Below are 24,579 nucleotides of genomic sequence, written 5' to 3'. Positions count from 1 at the left end.
CAAAACACGTGGTTCAAACCAGCATCTCTGATCAGCAGCAAGAATACACGGGCCATTTCAGCTGCTGCACTGCAAAACTGACAGAGAGAACTTACCAGCATGAGCCTTGAGTATATGGGTTTTCAGGCGGCTATTATAAGAGGACTTGAATGGGCACAGTTTGCAACGGAATGGCTTATGGTGTCCATGATGGGTCTGCATATGACGATCCAGACTTGAAAAGAAAAAGACAGAAAAGGGAAACAAAAAATGGTAAATAATTTCAACTATTCCTTCAGATGCAAAGCAAAACACTTAACAGCAATAATAAATTAAATAAGAGGTAGACCAGGCTCAACTATCCTTTCTCATACTCTCTCTTGAACTTCAATAGGTCTGCTTAAAGAAAAAAAGTAGAATCTAATCTGAGGAAAAGGAGCAGAGCTGACACCAATTCTGTTAGCAGAAAGCAAGCCACTTAAATAAACTTATAGGGCAAGATTAGTATAAATTAAATTATACCTGATCCAGATTTAAAGGACCAGTTGAAGAAACAAGAAACAGACAAGAACAGTAAAATTATCATTACAGAATTTTTCTCCTGGCAAACATTTTTGTCAAAATATCCCCTCTTTTGTCTTGTTGATGCAGGGGGAAAAAAAAGTATTTCTGACCAGCTTTACTGAGGAAGCCTTCTTTTGGTTACAGCAGCAAAAGCACATTAGACATCCTGCTCTGGGGGGGGTGCCAGCAGGCTGCAGTCGATGAACTCCAGGATTAAAAGGCAGCAGAGTTTCAGAAGTAACTGTGTGGGAGACTCTGCATGAAGCTCAACAAGAGAAAGGGTGGCAAAGACCAGCCTCCGTTTTCTTCAGGGAAACTGGAAGATAGCGACAGCCTGAATACTGGGGGCTGATCAGAACCTGCTCTTTCCACAGTTTCCCGTAACAGCTTAGTGAAGTTTGGAAGAGAATAAAGGATGTTTTCCACATTTTCTAACAAAAGATCAAATTCATTCTATCTGTGTGAGTCCTGCAGAGCTCTGCAGTTCCTACAGTGTGGCTGACAGCCACGAATTCACAGTCTCCAGGTGGCAGGCAGGTAGTTTCAGCTCGGGTTGTAAACATTTCCAGTACAGCCTCTTCTTTGGGCACATTCATTCTTTGTGAGCTACTCTTAGTTTGAGTCATCTTATGCATGGTGATGGAACAACAGCACAGCAGATACAGCACACTGGAAGAGTGACAATTTGCCAAAACTACCCCCCACCTGCCACCTTAATTCTAGATGTATTTCAGGCATATTTCCTTTTATTTTTCCTAAATTGTCCTGTTCTTTTTTTACTGAATATCAACACATAGATCAAGTGGCAGTTGTTCCAGCCCTCTCACACTACACAAGATTGCCACGGGATCTTTAGTCCCACATTGACAAGAGCTTGAGCCAGAAAATCCGTGTTTACAAGAGCTAACACTGAAGTCTGTGTATTCAAAGATCTGATGACAGCAAAAAAATAAAAAGTGAACTTATGTCTTCTCTCAGGGCCACTTCATACAAATACAATTTAACAGAAATCCGGGATGGAGTTCGTGGCAAGATAAAATGTACAGCTTTTCCAGAGAAATGGGAAAAAAGTCTCCTAAATAAGACATTGAACACTTGCAGTGAATAGTCCATAGAAAAAAACTTGTTTTAAAGAGCTGACAGGGAATGAGCTTACTTAACAATTAAAGCAGACTGCCAAAGATACATATAATACATACCAAGCTATTCTAAATATGTACCTTAAGGTGTTCTACACAGTAATAATTAAAACTATATTCACAACCACATACTTTGCGAGCAAAATTCTTCCAAAGGCAGTTTTTTAAGTTTTGGTCAGATTTGGGAGAACAGTGGGCTGTTTAAACATTTGATTTGGTTTCTTTCACAGACTTTATCTCCCAACAGAGTAATTGCATCAGAAACAAAAACAAAAGATGAAGCAGACAACTTCAACAACAGCGACAATGCCTATTATCAAGTTAGATGATACCTGTAGAGTTCTTCCCTGCCATCCACCACTTTCGACTTACCCGTCCTTCTACTTGTAGGACATCACTTTATTTGCTTCCTAGGTAGGAAACAGAGTGACTAGAGACCAAACACAACACAAATCTGATTTTGGAAGCAAACTGGTTTACTAGGCAAATAGCAGGTTCTGTAAGCTATGTGAGGTAGGGGTGTCCCTCACTGTCAGCCTTGGCAAAGCAGGGTGGGATCTACCCAGTAGTACCCATCCTTCCCCTGGTCCCTTTCTTACTGTTGGCTGCTCAATCCCACGGACCTTTTCAACAAGACAGACCAAACTATGGCATCAATTTGCAACGCTGTGACACTAGCCAAAATCTTGCTTTTTAACATAAGGAGTTAAATGCTTTTTATCATACTTTCTCTCCCACATGCATTTGACTGCAAAACAGTGATTGCAATACAATTCAACAAATTTAAGAGCGCTACTGACAGTGCTCTACATCAAATAAGTACCTGCATCTCTCTTCTTTTGTTAAAACAGTAAATAAGCAGCTCTCTCCCCAGAAACTGGAGAAGACATGTACCCGTGAGTCAGTCCAAGATGCCAGTGGAAAATACCCCACAAGCCCCATTTTTGGGGGGCATGCTTTATATATATGATTAAGATAATTTTAAAAACTACCCAGCTTAAAGAAAGTCAACCTTAGGGAAACAAATCATAAGAAACGTGACTATTGATGATGACTACGTATTTTTCACATGCTACATCAGACAAGAAAACAGGCTGAGGGAGTCACTAGTATACCAGACTGGTGTGAACTTGAAATATTTGTAGACTGAAATAGCATACCATAATTAAGAAAAGAAAAAAAAAATCTAATTTTAAGGTAAGTTTATAACAGTTAGAGTTGTAGTAATTATAAACAAGGTAGTTATATGCAGCAGAAGTTCCTTATATATGAAAGATTAACATGGCAAATACTTTTCTCTCCTCTTCTTGGCTTGTTATGTCTTATGCATTTGACAAGGTTGCATAAGTGGTGGGCTTCACTGTTTGCCTACTGAAAGAAGTCTTATTCTTTTGCTTGCATGCTTTTTCCCTACACACACACAAAAAGGGCTTAAATAAACTCAAGAAAATATAAAGATGCAACTTTTTATAAATAGCTACTCGTAACAGCCAAGATTTTGCAGCATGGAAAATACCTAAATGCTGAGAGAAATGTTGCTCAAGATCAAGTTGAGTGCACTCTTCTTCAATGTCAACCTACAAAACAGTAGTGCTAGTTTGTGCTTCTTTTGAAAACAAAAATAAAAGCCACAACTTACTTGTGCCTGAAAGCAGAGACAAAGGAGCAATACTGGCAGCTGTACTTGTCTTCCCGGGTAAACATGGCCAGAGCCAAATGACTCCTCTCGTGAGATCGCAGACCCTGCATAGACATCAAAACCCGGTCACACTGGCTGCAGTGGTAGCCCCCAGGCCTGGTATCATCTTCCAAGGATGTTCCAGATTCAGCTTCTGTAAATTCCACAATGCCAGGGTCTTTGGCTCCCTCACAACCCTCCATCAAAGTTGTGTTTGAAGGATCTTCAGCTTCCTGCTAAAAAACACATACCCCCCCAAAGCCATCAATTCTCTCTCCCTTCTGCCCCTCAGTCTTTCCCATGTGTTCATTAAAATGCCTAGGTTTCCCACTGCATTATTTTTCTAAATATATCCCTACACAAACTCTAAATCAATGGCTTTCTGAAAAAAGGGCCTACTCATGGGAGGGAAAAACATATCTATTATATACATACTTGCATATGTAAAAAAAGAATCTCACTCCCTTGATCAAAATTGTGTCAGGTAATGCAAAAATACAAGAAACCAAATCAACTATCTTTCAATAGTCTTGATATGTATCTTCTAAACTTGTTCAGATAAACATTAGTAAGGCATAGAGCAAGTACATATTAGTTTATTTTGCTCTAGCTTACAGTGTAACTATACTACAGACTAATACAGTAGTCTAGTCTGCAGTAGACTTTGTCTATCAGTGTCAAATTCACAAGAAAGAAGCCGGTACTCTAAGACCCTAGATTCCTTTCTAAAAATAAAAAGCAAACAGAAAAAGTCTTTTTTTTTTTATTCCCTTGCCTTGCCTTAGCCTTTGCCTTGCCTTGCCTTTCCTTTCCCTTTTCTAACCAAAGCATGCATTTTTGCTGCAACTTTAATAATCTGTAAGACTATTTCCATCATGTTCTTTAGGCTATGGATTTCAGCTTTTGCTCCCTGCTGCAAAATTTCTATTTACTCGAAAGAAAGCACTGACCCTACATATACTTCACTTGAGAAGCAAGGAGAAGAGGAAATGGTCTATTAGGAGGGAAGCATCTGAACCTGTCAGTAGTAGCAGGTAAGGTAAAGGAAGGTCAGTGGTAGGGCAATGAAAGCTCTCGCAGGTAGCATGAGTTAGGCTATGAAGGATTTGGCTTCCTCACAACAAGCAGACAATGTCCGAAAGAAGCACCCTTAAGTCAGCCAGCAGGTTCCCACAGCCTTGTTGCACTTTCACTACCCTTGCCAATATCCTGGAGATGGGGCTGTGGAGCATGGCCTATTCTTGGAGATGTCCTAGAAGGCATCCCTTTTCACAGGGAGAAAAGAACAACACAGTTACACCTAATCACCTGAATGGGACCAACAGCCGGCCGTTGAATGTTTTGTTTGGAGCCAGCGTGCAAATTTCATGTGGAAAGGTGAACCACAAGCAACTTTGCACATTTGCATGTGCACACTTCCTCTTCTTGAAAAAAAAAAAAAAAATTAAAAGAAAAAAAGAAGACAAGCAGCTCCTTTAGGGTTTAACTAAGCAGAAAAGTAGCCCAGAATAGCTGAGAGAAAACCTCCTGCTCATAAACCAAGTCTTTCGGTCATCAACGACATCAACTCCTTTGTGGCTGAGAAGAAATGAGAATTAAATAGTCTTCGTGCCCCTGGATTAAGAGTGGAAAGAAGTTAAAACATCTTAAAATAAACCAAATGTACTTCAGAAACATAGTGTTAGATTAAAACATCATGCTGAACTGGAATACCCAGTTCAAAACCCATGCAATTTCACAAGAGCCCTCCATAGATTTTCAACCAGTCCTTTATTTTAAACAATGCAAGAAGTTGCAGTTAACTTCAGTCACCTTTTTAAAATTCATACCTTTACTGTAGCTGACACAGAAGAGACATTCCCATACTGGACATGCTTGCGAAGGTGATTACAGATGGCTCGAAGTGTTGGATGGACTTCCACGCAAAATTTGCATTTGTAGCCAACCACCTTTCTCTCCTTAAGTTTAGAAACATCTTCCAAATGTCCAAAAGCCTGTTTGAGTACACAAACATAAATCACTGAAGTATGCTTTGTAACCTCATTTCTAGGAACGCAGACCAGATTTTACACCTGAAGGGAAATTATGCTTGATGTACACATGTCCTGTTTTGCAGAACTGCAAGGTTGATTTCTGCTGATGTCTATTAATGCCTCCAGAATAAGTGGACAAGATATCTGTGCAGCAGAAACCTTCAGTTTCTGTGTAACACTGGTCCTCTAGAAGACCATTCAGTTTGGCCTGAAACTGTGCTCTTCCATAACACCATGACTTCCCCAACAGCCATGTGGAGCTTTTCCACAGCAAGTATATTTCAAACTGAAGCAGAAGGAAGGGGCTAAGCAGGCAAGAAAAGGAGCACAATTTGGTCTTCTGGTTATGAGGTGCTTGCCCAAAGCTTCAGTCACCATCATGTTGAGTGTTTAATCAGAGAAAGTACTGAGAGAGAGAGAAGGTTGAGAAGGAAACTGATGTGTTATTCAGAGGTACACGGAAGAGGGGGATGGCACATTTTGTAAAGAATCTGCAAAAAAGTATATGGCAGCCTTGCCACCAAAGAACAAGTAACTGTCAGATACAGATGGCCTTCCAGAAGGGTGGGAAGAAGGAAAGAAGATACTGGAGGAAGCAGTAGGAAGGAGCAGGGCTTCCTACAGAACCTAGGGAGATGTGGAGGATGGATGAGGAAATTAAAGCCGAATGTGTAATTGACTTATGGAGCTCACTGGCACGCTGACTCATTCATTAGCCTGTGGTCATTTGGCTGTCAAAGAGAACATGCAAGTGGGCATTAGTGGGCTTCCTGGCAGGGAGCGGGGAGCAGGGAACAGAAAGCAGGGAAAGAGACCAGACACAGAAATCCTTACCCTCTCTTGTTTGAAATCTGCAAAAGCACCATCTGCATATTTCTGCTTGCTCAAAAGCTGCTTCCTCCTCTCCTGACGTTTGGCACGCTTCTGGAACTCCTCGTTGTGACCATTCAAGTGTGCGGTCAGCTCTGCCGTGCTATGCAATTTCGTATCACAGTGCTTGCACTGGTAGACAGGGTTCTGAGAGCGGGTGCCACTTCCCAGTATGGTAAAGTCCCTCTTCAAATCCTTGCTGTGGTGGTCAGTGTAATGCATGCACAGCAGCTCTGCTGTGCTGAAGGACAGCTTGAAACATTTTATGCACCTGAAGGGAAGCCACTCAATTTCCTGAGCCTCAGTCTCCACCTCAGGCTTTTCAAAGTCATTCCTCTCCTCAGCTGGAGTTGGCTTTTCATGCTCATCGGCATACACTGCAGTGAAGTAACCCCCCAGCTTGCTCGCATGCTGCTTCTTGGGGAAAACACCAGGGTGACGCTTCATGTAGTGGGACACAATACCCTTTTTGCTGAAGGACTGGAAGGAACAAAGAGAGCATTTCTTCTTCTCTACGGCCCTCCTCAGCTCCTCACTTAACTGAGGAGTGTCATCCTTGGGAGGAGATGGAATGATCACTTTATTGGGTTTGTCGCTTACCGTCCTGGAGGCTGCTAAGCAGTGAGTGTAGTAAGCATCAATGTCATGTCTTTTCTGGTAGTGTGCCGCAAGCCCTTTGCGGATAGGGTTGGTGTATGAACACAAAGCACATTTGAAGAGGTTGTTCTTGCCCTCTGGCTGTGCCCGGACGTTGTTATGTTTGATGCGGTAGTGCCTAGCTATCCCCTTCCGGGTGGAACAAAAGTATTTGCAGAGCTGACACCGGAAAACAGTGTGAGACACTAAATGAGAACTGGAGAAATGAGGTGCTGGCACAGAGACTTCTCCAACATCCTCAGCAGCAATTTCTGGGGAGGCCTTGATTTCAGTCACCATGTCTGGCTCCACTGACACAGACACCTTTGGTGGTGACTGGGCAAAAACATCAAATTCAGGTTGATTGTGGTATTTCTCATAGTGAATTTTCAGCTTCTCAAGTGTTCCATGTGTGTATGGGCAGAGTTTGCACCGATAAGCACCATAACCTTGCTTGAAAATCCTACTTGTCTCTTCCACGTCATTCTGAGCAATATCATTTGACTGCTCCACGTCATGCACAAAGTCTTCAGCAGTGACCTTTACTGATGGGTGCCGTTTCTGGTAGTGTGTGAGAACGCCATGAATACGTGTATTAATGTATGGGCAATGTCTGCATTTATATACAGCCCCTGGGTTAATGTCTATATCCTGAGCAAAGTCTGCAGCTTTCACCTTCATGCCAGGATGCTTTTTGCCATAATGTGTCAGGAGACCATGCAAGTTGTTGTACTCGGACTGGCAAACTGTACACTGATATGGAGTGGAGGAGATAGCAGGGTTTGCAGAAGCCAGCTGGACAGTTTTTTCCTGGGAAAGGCTGGGATCCTCTGCACACTCTGCATCCTGATCCATCTGTGATGTTGTTATCTGGTCCTCAGAATCCATCCTGGCTCCAGCTTCATCGGGCTGCGGGATGGATTTCTCAGCAGCATCTTTCTCCTTAATGATATCTAACAACACAGATTCATCTCCATTCATGGCCCAAGGGTGAAATGCTTGGTAGTGATTAGTAATATCCCAAATGGAAGATGCTTCAAAAATGCAGTCTCTGCATTTATAGGTCTTCATCTCTGTTGGCATCACTAGGGCAGGAGGGGAAGGATCGGGACCTGCCCAGAGTTTAGTTGCCATATACGTATAGTCAACATAATGCTCGGGATGTCTCCTTTGGTAATGCACAAGCAAACCACTTGGCTCTGAGTGTGAATAAATGCACCATTCACAGTGATAACCAGCTTCTATCAAGCCATCCAGAAATGCCCATCTCAGAATGGATGTGACCGTGGCCTTCAGATTTGGATGGTCTTTCTTAATATGCTTCCTCAATGCATAGAAGTAAGGTGATGTGTAGCTACACTGCCTGCATTTGAGGGCTCTCAGCTTTGACTTGTCCCGTTCAGTGCTGGAGGTGTGAGCAGGCACGCTGCCAGTTGATTTCTTCTGGCTGCGATCACAAAGGCTTCTAATGGTGGCTGTATGCTGCCTAATCACATCTGCATTAGCTTTGAAGTCACGATGCTTCTTTTGATAATGAATGAGCACACCTTTCACAGTCCGATTTCCATAATCACAGTGTTGGCAGAAGAACATTTCATTCTCGGGAGGATTCACAGAGGTCTCAGATCCACCCCGGCTCAACTGCTGCATTGACACTGGTGGCCTCTGAATACCAGGTGGCAACTCACCAGCCCTCATCATTGCTGCGGTGGGGGGTGCCTGTCTGATATATTTGGCAGTGACCTTTATCTCTGGGTGCCTTTTCTGGTAGTGGACAAGCACTCCCACAACTGAGCGGTTGCTGTATGAACAGTGTTTGCAATAGTAGAGTTCAGTAGCAAGGTCTGGGGGTGGTGGGGGTGGAGGTGGAGGTTGAGAAGCCAAGTTGGACAATTTTGGGGAGACGGGTGTCCCCAACTCAAAAGACATCTGAGCCAGGGCAGAGCCCCTGTCAACCGAGACTACACGCATAGTCTTCTGAATTCTGAAATATGATGCTTTTTCTTCAGGGTGCTTTTTCTGGTAATGCACAAGAACCGAATGCATGTTAGGGCTTGCAAATGAACACACATCACAGTCATAAACAACCACAGTATTGACTGAAGGTTCCTTCTGATTTTCACATTCAGAACTAAAACTCTTGGCGGCACTTTTGTTAAAACCAGCTGGCACACCAGCCCCGCGAGCCACGGGGGTGGAGGTTGCCATAGTTTTTGGAGCAGAATTCAAGATCTCTCTCAGTGTCTGAGACTCCGTGTTCAGCCCTTCTTGCTGCTCAACAACGTAGCTTGAAAATATCATTGCATTGTTAATTTTCACTGTGGGATGCATTCTTTGGTAATGTGGCATCAGGCTTCTAACATTTGGGCTTGTGTAAGAGCAGAAGCGGCAGCGGTAGATCAAATCAGAATGATCAAAGTTCAGTACATTCATAGCTTCAGGATGATGCTCTCCATAATGCTGCTGCAGGTCTTCAAAATTTGTGTAGTCAATGTAGCACTCAAGACACCGGTATACTGCGCTGTGATCATTGGGATCCAGGATATACCTAAAGCTGAATTTAATATAAGGATGCATTCGCTGGTAGTGGGTGCTAACACTCCTGGCAGATTTGTTGCTGAAATCACAGTGTTTACAATAGTAAAGCCTGCCAGAGTCATTAAACTCTGAATTCTCATTGTTCTGATCAGTACCATACATGTTTGACTGGCTCCCCAGAACAGAGGCATTTGGGCTCTGATGGTCCTTCATGCTGACAGAAGAGTAATAATCTTCCTCATCTTCAGATAAAGTGAGCTCAATCTCTGCTCCATTGGTGGAATTGTAGTCATGCTGCATGCTTCTAAAGTTTGTCTCCTTCTGGGAATCATTAGCCTCTCTGCCCCACATTTGCTGGGGTGCATAAGAACTGGAAACCTCTATCATTGGTTCTGTTTGCTCTTCTTCTCTGTCTAACTCCACTTCTATCTCCACCTCATTGTCCTCCTCCTCTTCCTCATCATCCTCTACATTAATCACAGCATCTTCTTGCTGTTTGTTTTGGTTGATTTTGCTCTGCAGGTTGCTCGCTATTTCATCAATTCTAGTTCTCTTTTTCACTGGAGAGAGATCTAGAGGGAAGTCATTTGACACCTTCCGAGGGGCTTTTGCAACAAAGTTATTTTTAGATGAGAGCCCAAGGATGGAGGTCTGGCTCTTCTTCACTGTGCTGGAAGAGGGGTGAGCATCTGCCTCACTCTCTTGTGGTACGTTCGATGGCGGTCCATCATATTTTGGCAAGTTGTCACAGAACGAATGCTTGTGCTGCTGATGAACCCTGAGGCCTTTCAAAGTTGTGGTGGAATAATTGCACATTGTGCACTTGTATGGATGCTGTGAATGGGGCTGGGGTGACTGTTGCTGCTGTTGCTGCTGTGGCTGCACAGGTTCCATCATCCCAGTTGACTTCCTGCCATTTATACTTCCACTCTCGTAAGACACTGTACTGTCATTCAAAGAAGAGGCAATGCTTTCAGTCTGAGAGTTCATAGTGTCCCAGTCTGATGCTGTTCCTGTGTGACATTGCTTGTGGGCACCAAGCTTTAACGAACTCTTGCAGGTGAAAGGGCATTCATCACACTTGTATACAGCTGTCTTCCCAGACAGGTGAATGTTCTCAATGTGACGGGAAATGCTTCGGCGGTGCATTGTCAGGAAAGGGCAAAAAGGACACTGGAACCTGTTCATATACCTTCTAAAGGGAATTCCCTTTGTTTCCAATAGTTTGTTGCCATCAGATCCCATCAGCTGCTCTGCAGACATTCCTGAGGTCTGGTGATCCATGGAGTTCAAGCCATTCTCGCTGTCCATTTCATTTAGCTCTTCATCTGAGCTGGAGTCATTTAGCATACTGCTTGTTTCCAGGTCAGCAGAAGAATTCGTCATATCAGCAATTCCATAGCGGGATCTGTCAGACAAATTAACCATGCCCGAGTTGTGAGGTGACTTAGGCTTCATTTGAGGGTAAGACACAGAAGAAAACTTGGAAGATGTGGAAGAGTTGGGCCTGATAAGGGAATTGCCTACAGAGCTCCTGAAGTTTGAGACATTAGCATTCGACATCTCACGTCCTGTTGTATTCATGGATATATAATTGGAGTTTGGAGAGGGATTCTGGGCAGTTTTACTCTGTACATCAGGTGCACCAGTTCCATCTTGTTGCTGCCTCAGGCTTGACAGTATTTTTACCATGCTGCGGTGCTTCTTCATCATGTGGTCACACCAGCGCTCCCTTCGAGGTGTCTGGTAGCTGCACCATTCACAGCAAAAGTTGCCCCTAGACTTTGTCAGGGGCTTGACCATGGATTCCAAAATGCTCCGCTCTACCACCTCTGCAGGCAGTTCCTTGCAGGGTTCCTGCACTGACACAGAAGCAGACGTTGATTCAGACATAGCAGCGGCAGCAGTAGGAGGAGTTGAACTCTCTTTCAGGTTGTTTTTGTGATACATTTTCTGGTGCTTAATAATCCTTGCACGCCTGGGTGACTTGTAGGTGCAGAACTGGCAACTGAAAACTTTGCCAAACCCTTCATGCATCATGATGTTGTAATTTAGGGAACCAGCAGTTGGTGGCCCCACTGAGCTCCCCCCAGCCTGTGCTCCATGAACCTTGCGTGTGTGCTCTATGAGGAGGTTTTTGGAACGGAAATAACGCACACAGAACTTGCACTGGAAAAACTTGTTGGTTGGTTTAGGATTTGGAGCCATGTGCTGACCATAGAAAGTCTGGCTCTGGCTATAGTAACTTCCAGTCCCCATCTGACTTGTTGCATTTTGCCCTAAAATGAGAATTAAGATGTATATGTAAATAAATAAAATGAAATAAAGACGCTTTTTTTCTCCACCCACCCTGTATGCGTAAGAATGCAACCACATCCTGAATAGATAATAATCACACCAGGATTCCCTCATTTATTTATGGTGAGACCTACATATCTGGCAATGGTCAGAAAAATGACCATTATGCACAATTTCTCCATATACATGACCGTGGTGTACAGTTTGGGATAGGTAATTTCCAAAATAATCTTCTTGAGGAAAAAAGAAAGCTAGTACACTAATAAAGTTGAAAATTTTAAGGTGGTTCATGGTAGCAAAGAACAGCCATGAAAATCTGAAAACCCAAAAGCAATATGAAGAACTACATGAAAAGCAGCTGGGAAATAAAACGATCCTTCATGCTTGCATGTACACAAAAAGCCGTGGTCAGAACCAATATGGCTGAAGCTAGACATCTGCTTTGCTGACACAGCAATAAAGATAATGCGAGTTTTTTTAAATCACATTAAAAGTAGAAACTAAAACACACTGAAATAAGCCACATGTAAAATAGGGCGTTAAGAGTTGAGATTAATCCAGTTGAGATTTACCTGCTATTTCATCTGCAATTGTAAATTCATCCTTTACAGACGAAAATTCAACCTCGGTCTGGTTGCTAGCATTCATGGAACCAGACCTTGGCTGGCTAGGACTTTCCTCAGAGACATCAGTTGGCTGCAGAAAAGCAGTGTGAACATCCTGAATGTGAGCTTTTAGGTCTTCATAAGATGGAGCTCGAAAATCGCAGCCATCACACTGCAGCACCTCCATGGTTCAGGGATGATCTTTTACATTAGGAAACTGCAAGAAAAACAGGTGAAGGAGAGAAAAAAAGAGATGTTTTACAGCAATGCCATTGTAACAGATCCTGAAAACAGGTAATACCAAGCTTATGATTACTCAGTCATTTCCAGAGATTCCACAAATACTGTGGTGTAAAAGTCAGTCTTTGCTTACCATATTAAGAGGCATCAATTCAGATTCACATAAAGTCCTATCTAAGTAGCTCAGAAGTTGCTGACTCAACTCTACAAAGTCAACTTTCTGACAAGTGACTATTGATTCAATGGACTTTGTCCTCATGGCTTTTCTATTACACAGGATAGGGCTTTTGCTCAGAAGTTTGCCTGTTCAAAGACTGCAACCCATATGCTAGAGAAACAGTACATTACTGCCAGTCTTGCACTGAAATTCACAATCGGAAGACAGTGGCTTCGAAGTTGCTTCCTGGAAGTTGCCAAGTCCTGTCTAATTCACTACCATAGATCAAAAGCCTTCACAGAAGAAACTTGCCTTTCTTCTCAACATCCTATCAGTCCTGACGTTGATGGAAACCTAGACATAACTACAAAGTGAGATGCAGCTATGTGAACCCCAGGCAGAATGCTTTGCTCTGCCCTACTTCCACCAAGCTTTGTAAGGGCATCTCTGTTCTTTGATAAAATGTTTACATTTTCATTTTAGTCTATTCTGGGGACATGACCTTTGTGCATTAGCAGGCAGGGGGCTACAGGGGGCTGGAGAGGGCTGGAGAAGAGAAGGACAGCAACAGGAATAGGAATACTGAAGATGGAAACAGGAGTTACAAAGACTCATGACTTCCTCGATTTATGCAAAAGCCCTGCATACCTCGAAGTACAAAGCAATATAAAAAAGGGTAACATGAAGCATGGTGGTTCAGCTTGTGACCAATTAATCCTGCAATGCAGTTGTATGTTTACACACCATCATGAAGGAGAAGAGATAAAATGCACAAGCAAGACAAAGACTTAGACCCTCCTACCCTATGCAGTACTTGGGCACAAGAGCAACCTTCTAATGTTAACACAGGAATTACCTCTTTAAGCATCCATGTGCTGCACTGGGAAAGGATGATAAACTGAGCATTTCACAAGGGCAGCCCAAAGCACTGAAAATTCCATGTGTTTATTGTATGTAGGGTATGAAGCTACTTCTACAGTGAGGAGAAGGCTCCAAAAATTAGGGCACAGAAACAAGTGAGGGTAATGCATCAGGATTTTATATGAAAGAATGCTTCTTCTGATAGCCTGGTAAAACAAACTTCTAGCAAGTCAAATTCTGGACAGCCTAAGCACAGAGGCTCTCCACATATTTACCTACGTTACTGTGCAGGCTGCACTGTGTCCTTTCTCTCCCCCCACTCCCCCCCCCCCCCCAATAAAGAAAATGAACGCTGCACCAGCTTCTTTTCAGCTAACAAAGTTACAATAATCGAGATACTCAAGCTTTTATGTGCAAGCACCAGACCAAATTGTGTGGAAGAGGTTGCTATCTGTTCTGGATCAAATTACAGCAGTGAGTGAAGCCCCACCCCACGTCTCCTTTAGCACAGTCCATTAGACCTGAAAACAAATTTTTCCATGGAGCAGACGACTCCTGCATTTAGAGCACTTCACAGAAAAGCAGATCATCCAGTTTTCACTACCCATCCCCCAAGCTTAGTCCTTTCATCTCAGCCAAACAAGCCACAGCTCTGCTGAATGTGTTTATCACACTTTCAAGAGATATGAGCCCCTGCGTCACTGAAGCTTTAAGACTCACTAAGCTGCCCTAGTCCTCTGAGCTTTGGGAGCAGCCATTTTAGCTCAGACAACCCTGCACTCAGAGGCTCAGAGCTTCTCGCCTGAGCACAACATGGCCTCACTTATCTCAGCTTCATCTCAAGCACACCAGGCTTTTTCTTTTCTTCCCCCTTTTTTCCTCCTCCTCCTTGGGTGATGCTTGAAAAATCAGCATCCCCAGAACACATCTCCCCTTCTCCTGCATGACTTGTCCCCCAAATTGTGTTGCTGCAGTCGCCCTGCACTGCCCAAGGCAGAACCTTCTTTCCCTGAGCAGATTGCCTGCAACCATCTCCTAGGGTTGGTTCCCCTGTCCCATGGATGACAAATGTGATGGTTCATTCCAGAAACACAGCATTACAGCGTCAGGACACTGGTCCAAGCTGTCTTACAGGCAGAGACAACACATAGCTGAGCCTCGCGGAGGAGCGGGTGGCCGGGGGGGGGGGGGAGTAGGCGAGGGGCCTCCAGCCTGCCCTGTCACTGGGGAGCCCTCCTGCTTGGCGCATAAGACACACCACCCCACTCCCCTGCCAGATTCCAAAGTCTAATGACCTTTGTTAATCACCAGCCAGCCTGTCTGCATCAGCAAACCCTGCCAGCAGACACACCCTTCACACAAAGGCTGTAGCTATGCCTTTTAAGAGAGGTTCTCTGAAAGCTCCATTGTGTAGAAAAGAGGAAAAACAACACACACACAAATCTCGCTCTTCCCCACTCATGCCCCCCCCCTCGGAAAACTTCAGACCCTTTAGAAACACCACCACAAAACACTTGAAGCTCCTTTCTCTACTGGAAACTTCCTCCAGCTTACAAAATAGAAAACCAAAAGGGAGAGCAAACCTGAGGTTCTGAAAAAAGATAATCTTGGCAGCTTCAAGAGGTAAAACCCACCACCATCCCATCTCCAGCAGTCATGATACACTGATCCTTGAAGAAGGTATCCTCACGGATGCTGGCTGCTGTCTAGACAATCTTAAACCAACAGTACCCTCCCGCTGCAAATCAGAAGAAAGAGTTGAGAGATCATTAATTGCTGCTGATTACAAAAACTGATCGAGACTTTCTAATGGGTTCCAGCTTGAATCTCAGCATGGTCTGTATCACAAAGTCAGCACCAAGTCAGAGAAGAGGTTAATCTTACTGCAGCTATGAGGAACAAACATCAGGTACAGCTGAATGGACTTAAATTCGATGTTTTCACCATGCATCACACTGAAAGCAGGATGAAGCATTTTGTAAGGAATTCTGCTCTAGCATTTCCACATTCTTCTTCAAAATTCAGGCATTGCACAAAGGTGAAGAAAACCACAAACTGCTGGTTTGAGCTTATATATCAAAAAACCTGAAATACAACGTGTGTCTTTCTCTCATCTTTTTTGTCTGCATGGGATATGAAACTGAGAGAGACCCATCTACGCACCAGCAAAGAGCATTTTCAAATGCAGATGTTAATACACTGGCAAGACACACACCCCAAGCAAAGGAGACAAAGCAAGATTTGCATGTTTCCATCATGACCAGCTAAGACAATGCATTCCATAATCCTTTAAATTTTCAAACAGCACAATAAGAAAATTTAGAGGGGAATGGAGGTGGAGTGAGAGAGGAGTTACCAAATCCGCTAACTCAAGAGCAGAAAAGGAAGTCTGGGAAAAAAAACCCAAACAACCAAACACAACCACCATGAAAAGAATCCATAAATCCCACAAGCCCTCTAACATATTCACAACCAATCGCTTCAGACCACATTGCCCACAGATAATGTGACTTCCAAAATACCCTTACTAATGCAATGCTAACCTCACCACACAGATTATTAGAATGCCATTCTCTGACTAATTTGCATTTACAACCTCTTAAAATATATGGCTTTAATGCTTAATATGGAGGTTTTCTCATTTTCCTTATGAGGGGAAAGCTTCCAAAACATTGGGCAAAGCCACAGTTCTGAAGACCTAAGGTGAAGTCTCAGATTGTCTTTGACATCCTCCTCTACACTCATAAATGTGCGAGAACATCAGAGACACAGTTGCATTAGATTTCTAGGTTTTTAAAAATCCAAAACAAAAGATAATTGTGCTTGTTGAACAACAGTCATTACAGAATTTGGCAGCAGCCAAAGTAGTACAAATCATTATGTTTAAGTTTGGTTTAAAGCTTCAAAATACAAAATTAATTGTGAAGCCCAAGGCACTGACCTCAAAATTGAGCTTCTGTGGTTTGAGTACCCATCCGTTATATTTTGAGATGGAGTCAGCAGAGCTTCTAGAAGTTAAGAATACGCACATGCACAACCACAACTGAAAAGGTCAGTCAGACCACACACACTATGTGAACTTCCAGCTCAGTATTAGTAACATCTCATGTAAACCAAAGAAATCTTCAGTTCTCCAACCCTTCCTTCAGTCAAATCATCAGAGGCATCTTCAACCCTACCTCATACACACAGGTTGCACACACAACTTTCATTTTACTTTGTGCCAAGGTGGAGCTGAAAGAAATTTCTTCACCAAAAGGGTTATCAAGCACTGGAACAGGCTGCCCAGGGAAGAGGTTGAGTCACCATCCCTGGAGGTATTCAGAAGACACACAGATGTGGCACTTAGGGACATGGTTTAGCGGTGGACTTGGCAGCGTTAGGTTTATGGTTGGACTCAATGATCTTAAAGGTCTTTTCCAACCTAAATGATTCTACGCTTCTATGATGTTACACACCCCATCACACCAGCAGAAAGACTCCCAAACCCCTTTCAACTGGACAAAGTTCCCCTGGAGATGCAGTGTGTGTCGGAGCCCTGAGAGAACCCACAGACCCTGCTCTTCCTCAACAGCCCTCCTGGGGCTCCCCCATGGCCCAGGATCCCATTTCATGCCCTAGCGCCATCAGCCCCTGCCCCAGCAATGCCGCCCTGCCTTGGGCCCCCCGCCGAGCCAGGCCCACCCGCAGGCCCGCAGCCCTGCTGGGCCCCAGGGAGGTTCCCAGGGCCCAGGGTGGAGGCTGCCCCTGGGCCTGCCCTGCTCCCAGCTCGGGCAGTGGGAGAGGCCCTGGCTGCCAGGCGCTGACCTGCCTCTCCATGGGGACCCCCAGTGGCTTCCATGCGGCACACTGGGTCAAAGCAGACTGGCATGAACAAAATGTCTTAGCAGAGGCTGGAATCACGCACTGGAGTAATCTTTTTCCTCCAGAACATGCAGGAAGCTTCAGTGTTGATCTAATCTCCCTGCTGCCTTTTTCTTCCTGTCGGAGATCAACCTACCAGAAATAAACTACCAAACACTACAGCAATGTGATTTACAAGCAACTAATTACAGACATGACAAGTTTTCAAAATTCCTGTAACACCACAGACATTTTTCACTGCCAGAGAAGCCTGGGTTTTACAAGGCAGCAGTGCCTACAGCTGTGGCAAGGAACTTCCAGCCATGCCACCTGGGCTCCTGGCCATGTTCAGCTCACATATGATGGAGCTGCTGCTGAGATGTCCTTGGGTTTGGGTTTGGCTTGCCCTTTTTCTTTTTGTCTTAAACACTTTTTATAACGTAAGATCACAACAGGGAAAATTAGGACTAAACCAGAAAAATCACAGGAGCAATGCAAACATTTATACGTTTGAGAAACTGGAAACCTGAAGGCTCTTCTACCTGGAGGAAGCCAGCCTCATTTTCATTTATGACAAAAAAACCCCAACCCATAATTAATGAGGAATTCAAAGAATATTCAAAGAATTCACCTCTCAATTAGTGTCAGGCAAACCTACTCAACTCATGGGTCTTTTTCAGTGACCAAATTCCAGTCAAGCCACTGGGATTCTTGGTCCTCCGAGGGTTGTCTGTGGAGTTACTCCTCCAAGCTGGTATCAAAATAAACTAAATGGAAATGTCATTTCTTTTTTCACTTTTTTTTTTCAATTTGATTGAACTGGATTTTGATAGAACTCCGTGGGTTGGGTTGCAACGGTCCGTTCCAATATACTTATTTTGTGGTTCATATTTTCATGTAAAGGACTTACAGTAACATTTTATCACCAGTACTGATGTCCAGTTTTGGGTTGTTTATTACATTTTGAAACTCAACAGTTACACCCATGAGAAAAATACATTTTCTGATACCTGTGATCCTGTTGCCCATTTCTTCCAGTTAATATTTCTATTGACCTACATGGAAATACGTATTACAATGTAAGATATTTTCAGGAAAGAACTTCTGTTAGAGGTGTGTTACAACTCAATAGTAAAAACAGTGATCTAAATTGAGCAGAGACGGACTCGGTTTTTTCCTAAAATGTATTTATCCAGCCACCTGGAAGACTGTTTGAACCTGAAGTGGGCTCTAGGTCTGATTCCACAGAAAGAGGTCTTCCTACTACACATTCTTTGTACATTATATTCGAAACTTTCCAGAAATCTCCCGGTCATGGAAAACACGATGACCAACTTTGTTGATCCCTATACAGTTTCTATTTACTTACGTCCCTGAATACATGCATTCATTTAACATACCTAATACCATAGTATACATCACTGTAAAGCTACTGCACAGCTTGCAAAATCTTCTACATTTTAAAGGAAATATTAACCACATTACTCTTAAAGCTTGTGGAAGACAGGCCAGAAGCATAGATGGGTTTTTCAGTTCAAGAAGAAAATAAGGATTCACAGAACCTCTGGTTATTTTTCTTTTGGGGAACTTAATACAGAAATACATAAATGACCTGAAATGGGTCCAAATGATGGATACATTGCTATCAGCTCAACCGGTTCTCCAAGACTATGACTTTTCAAAAAATGGAAAAAAAAACCCCAAACACAAAAACCCCATAAAAACACAGTTACTGAACATTAATGCATATTAGCCATCTCACTGTAAGACCCTAGCAGAATGAAGGCATACCATAGATTTTACAAGGAGGTATGAAAGAAAGGAGAATCACAGATAGCAGCACAATATCAGCTTCTGCGAGGTATTTTGAGGAAAAGACTGCAGTCCCTAGCCTCAAGCAGACACAGCAAACTAATAGTTGTCTCACTGCAGAAAACACAAACTTCCCTAGCAAGGAAGACAAAAGTCCAAGATGGAATACTTGATCTTACACCCATGTGTTACTTGCAAGGAAATCAAATCAACAAAGACAATGCAGATATAAGTAACCAAACTACAAAGGGCATCAGGCTGGGGCTTTATTTATTCAAGCTATCTAAATGCTGATGACTCCTTTTCCATTTCTCACAAATAATGTCTTCTTTGTTTGGGCTCCTGGAGTCTACATATGTGTCTGTTCTTTTTAAAAAAATAAATGAGGAGGCCACCTAAATGCCTGAAGGATACTTTCAAACTTCAAAACTTGTAAAATAAAAGCAGATTGCAAATAAAATGCCACAACTTAATTAAAAGACAAATTGAGAGTGTCACACAAAGTATAATTCTGACATTTTTTTGTCTTTCCTTCCCAAAGGTTAGCTGTGAGGCATTACATGATACAGAGCATGGGCAACTGAGTCTTAGGATGAAGAACTTCACCTATGAGAAGGCTCTTGAATATTAAATGCTTTTGCTCCAAGCAAAATTAGGATGGGTTTTTCTGATCTTCTGAATTACTTTCATGGCAAGTTATTAATTCCTACAGAAATCAAAAAAACTCCAAATATATGTGAGAATCTGAACAACTAAATGGTCAGAGTAGGACCTTTTCCTTTATTAAGTATGGCAGGTACTTAATTTACTGCACAAAAGTAATTGTGGAGGTGCAAATACAGACACACAGACAGTTTTGTCAAGTTTTCCTGTGGTTCACCAGAGTCAATACAAATAATACTGCTTTGGCCATGTGTTACAAGAAGATGCAACAACAATTTTACTAGGAAGGGGGGAATTTTGATCAGATACGTTCCTTTTTTTCAAAGAATAAACTTAGTTTCCTTTCCTACCAGAAGGTGAAGAAGAAAATGAAAACACACACACAAAAAAGCATTAGATCATTTTCCTAGTCAAAACCTTTAAAGAAAATATCTGTTTAAATCCTTCCAGGATTTAAGAGGAAAATGGAACAGCATAGGGCAAAACTCTAGAGTAGAAATGTGCTACTTGGTCTGCTACTTCGTTCCCATATTAGATGCTCACAGGAAACAAGCCAAGTCATCCACCTCATTGACACAACCCAACCTCTCAACACTCTTCTGCATAGACATACGTGTTCAAGAGGCAAGTGGACTGGCCCAACCTAGGAAAACAGATACCAGAGCCAAGCAACTTGGCTTTTGTACCCTGCTCCTTAGTGCTCCCCATATGGCATTATGCAACTGAAAGCAGTGGGTCTGGGGTTTCTGATTTCCAGCCAAGACTGTATTGTTCATTACCTCAAGAAATCCAGTTCCTATGAGTTAAGAGAAGTGCACATGGACTTGGGAGAGGAACATGTCAGTAGGTGGTGCTGAAGAACACGGCAGCACTCTGCCTGGGTACTCCAGAAACAACCTAATTCCTTCTCGTGCATTGCAAAAAACATCTTCCAGGAGCTCTTTACACAAAGAATGCATTACCAGCCTCACCCTGGAAGAAGCAGGGGGAGGAGCAGGCTCCTCAGGCTGGCATAACCCCAGCAAAGATCTCTTTCTTGCCAAGAAAAGTCAGAGCCGTTATAAAGGGGTCCTGCCAGTGGCAAATCAGATATGACAAACTCAACCACACACCCTGCTAGACCATGAACCGAAGTGGGAAAGAGCAAAGCTGTGACTGAAGACAGAAGAGATTATCTCCTGATGGCCATCTGCCCTTAAATGAACCCTAAAACAGGCTTGCACAGCCTTTAGTGCATTTAAAAGTAATCTTGCCATTCACCCGAATCTACATGCTCTATTCCATGGTCACTTACAGTGCTCAGTGCTGTAGCTGGTGAGTTGCAATCACGCTTTAAAGAGGACCAATCTTAGTTTGCAAGGAGCATGGTACTTTTATAGCAGCTAATACAGCTTACAAACTGGTGACAGAGCCAAACCATGGGAACGCGTGAACTGCTGGATTATTTTAGGGGTCACAGAATTTTAATCTTAAGAGATCTTAGATCAGCCAACACAGCTCGTTTAAAACACAAGCAGGCACTCTCCATGTAGTCACAGAGGTGGAAATCAAGTTACTAGCACTCACAAACCACAAATGCCAAGGGCAAAGCTCTGCTTTGTGACTGCTCCTGAAAAATGTCTTCAAGAAAGCAAAATAAAGAGAGATTATCACCATCTTGAAAGACGGATGTAAGATGCTTTGCTGGACACATGTTCCTCCTTGCAGAGACTGGACCTATGTCATAGCAGTAGTGACAGAGACTGAACTTGGCTGGTGGGGGGAGTAATCTTCCAGGCAAAGATCATTTTCATAATACTGCTCCCAGTTAGGTGGACATTCAAGACTCTCTAAGTAAGAGAAATTCACAGGGCAGTGAGGAACCAAAGAAGTGTTGCATGGATCAGATCCAAGCAAGCCAAAGCCCACTGCCTGCCTTTCATCCCCAATCATGCAGCACTCTCCCTCAGTCCATCCTGAGATCTTACATGCTCCAGCGGTACTCCTTTAAAGGGTTAACCCCGTGCAGAGAGCACGTGGAGAGGAAAAAAAAAGGCATTCAGAGGAATGGGTTTAACCCTACAAAACCAAAGCGCCAGAAGTCATGTTCTGTACCAGCAAACAAAGCAGAGTAGAACAGCACATCACCTCATGCAGGCCCAAACCCACCTCATGCACGACTCCAATTATAAAGCAGGATCCACGGCTGAAACCCTACTATAGGACAAGAAAATGCTGATTAACAAAGCCTAAAGATTGTTCTGCTTTCCCAGCCTACTCCTCAGAATCACTCGTTCATTTGAGGAGCTCCACTGACATCCTAGCTATTTTAACACCGCCTTTGTCTCCAGCTATCCCTCCCCTTCCCCCAAGCTTCCTGCTATATTTGACATTTGCTGGGCAGCAAGCAGAAGCCTCTTTGTCAGCCAGTTCATTTCCTCAGGTAGTACAAATCCATCACTGACCCATTTAAAATGCCAGACAGAATACACAGTTTTATTTGCCCACTGACTCACTCGCAGTATGGCAGCCAGCATCTCTGCCCCAGGTAGAAGAATATATACTTTTCCAGTATTTGACAGATTTCAGAATAGTGATTACCACTAGGCTGCCACTCTTCTCCCTGCCCTCTCCCAAAAGATCTTTTCCACCTGTGCAAGTGAAGATACTCTGTCTGTTTGGGATGGTGGCAGCAAGATGCTGGTCCTATACTGATGCCTGAAAAATTATACTGCTGAAAGGAGGAACAAAAGTTGCAGCTAACACTTATGTTGTCCAAAATACTTTACTTTGTCCCAAATAACTTTTTTCATATATATATATATATATAGTCCATTGGATTACATGTTGGGATGCAATATATACACACTGGAATGCAATATCCTGGGTCCAAATAAGAACCTTATTTCTTTTACTCCCCCTTTAACCTGCATCTCCACCCACTTGGTCCTTCCAGGAAACAAGTTTTTGCAGCTGGTGTAATATATAAAGCCCAAGTACGAAATACTTAAAATAGCATACTAGCTCAATCATCATCATTTATGTGATACACAGATAGCAGACAGTCTCTAGAAGAAACGAAGGGGAACATTTACAATGCACTTCAAGGCCGGGATTCAGAGTGATCCTAGGATTATGGATCACATTATCTATGAATTGACCAAGTTTAATGGAAGTTCTCCAGCCAGAAATTGTTTGGATCAAAGAGGCATTAGAAACTATTACATTAAAAACAGGAAAAATCTGCTACTCTCTGTCTATAAAAGAAACATACTTTGTTATGCAGGTAATAATTAAAGAACAATCTCCCTCACAAAAAGAAAAAAAACCCCAACCTCTTGTTAACCTTATTTCTGGTCTTTCCAATAATAAACAGTCCTTTCCCCGACTACTCTGGACATACTCAAATTAAGGAGAAAACTATTATTAAACCTGTGGTAAGATGTTGAAGCTCCTAATGGAGTTCTTCCGTCCTAGTTTAATCGTTTTTGCTTTAAATAAGCTGTTTGAGGGTCAGCCACTAAGATATAATTTCTTTTTCTTCCTCCTAAGAAATACCCAGACAGGAAATGGACCATGAAGAAGAAAGAGTAACTAAGACTTTCACTGTAATAAGGCCCATGGCTAAGAGGGGCTGAGATTATAACCAACTGCATCCTTCAAAAGCTACAATCCTTGCAAGCATGTAGACATTAGAGAACTATTGCAGCTTTTTTCTCTTCTGCAACTACACAACACCTTGGTTTTTTCTGCTATCGTAAATGCTTTACATTTAACCATTTAAAACTGAAAAAAAAATCAAGCATTTTAAATAACTAGGAAGGTAACAAAATCCCATTTTAGAACAAAAAAAATCAGTTCCCATTGTCCTAAGAATACTCTCATTTTGAAGAAAGTGGAACCATTCTTGCTTTACCCTAAAGATACAGGGTAAAAGTTCATAAAAGAGAAATTAGTTGTCAAAACTTTATCCCAGAATACATAAACAATTGCCAAACCATATATAAAGAAAACAGTGTCTCTTATGATGAGGGAAGTTCAGTTCAAGACTAGTTTATCAACATAAAAAGGATCTCTCTGAGAAAAAAAATCAAGGGAGACCAGGAACACCCTGTTCTTACATTTTCCAGCCATCCACTCCTTCTATTTAACCCAGTGAATGAAACTAACAACTTCTCATAATTTACAAATAGCTCATTGAAGATTTTAGCTACTTCAGGTCACCACCAATCTGACACCCAGCCATCATGTTTTACTCAAACACTCTGAAATAAAACGGCATATCTTCATTATGGAAAAAGAAAAGCATAGGACAGCCCACTTCAGAGAAAGTCCCTGGATAAATTAGTTTCCTTAACCTTTGGAAATCTGTGTAACCTGGAAACTGAACCCAAATGCTTGATTTTTGCAAGAAGCAGGATGTAGAGAACTCAACACACTCTGTTTAAAGCAAGGTGAAGACTGGAAGAGATTTTCAGTTTTCCTGGCCTAAGAGAAGAGACTTCTTGGGTAAATTCAAGGTGGAAGGACTTTTTAGAAAGTGCTCATGTATGTGCGTAGTCAAAAATGCAACCTTCTCAAAGAGGAAAAAAAAATGCCCTGAAAAAAACACCAAGATTCTTAGACAAATTCAGGAAAAGGCAGCCCAGCGGCACCTTAGACTTCACCAAGAGTTTGGTTTTGC

At 42.7% G+C, this 24,579-nt stretch overlaps 1 protein-coding gene across 3 annotated transcripts in view; it reads right to left on the bottom strand.

Moving 5' to 3' along the window:
• The window catches only part of ZNF462 (zinc finger protein 462), a 55,048-nt gene extending 42,485 nt beyond the window's left edge, over nt 1-12,563 (bottom strand). For 2 of the 3 annotated variants that reach the window (XM_052776452.1, XM_052776454.1), the window contains exons 1-5: nt 12,308-12,563; nt 6,228-11,716; nt 5,190-5,354; nt 3,322-3,596; nt 96-214 (exon numbers count right to left, since the gene is read on the bottom strand). In XM_052776452.1, coding sequence (XP_052632412.1) covers nt 96-214; nt 3,322-3,596; nt 5,190-5,354; nt 6,228-11,716; nt 12,308-12,527 — 6,268 coding nt within the window. In that variant the 5' untranslated portion in view covers nt 12,528-12,563. The remainder of the gene's footprint in view (nt 1-95; nt 215-3,321; nt 3,597-5,189; nt 5,355-6,227; nt 11,717-12,307) is intronic. The other variant, XM_052776453.1, reaches the window with a different exon arrangement.
• Nucleotides 12,564-24,579: the final 12,016 nt, after the last annotated feature.

This window comes from Harpia harpyja, chromosome Z (assembly GCF_026419915.1).
Source record: "Harpia harpyja isolate bHarHar1 chromosome Z, bHarHar1 primary haplotype, whole genome shotgun sequence".
Taxonomy (NCBI): domain Eukaryota; kingdom Metazoa; phylum Chordata; class Aves; order Accipitriformes; family Accipitridae; genus Harpia; species Harpia harpyja.
This window is presented reverse-complemented; position numbering and strand designations above follow the sequence as displayed.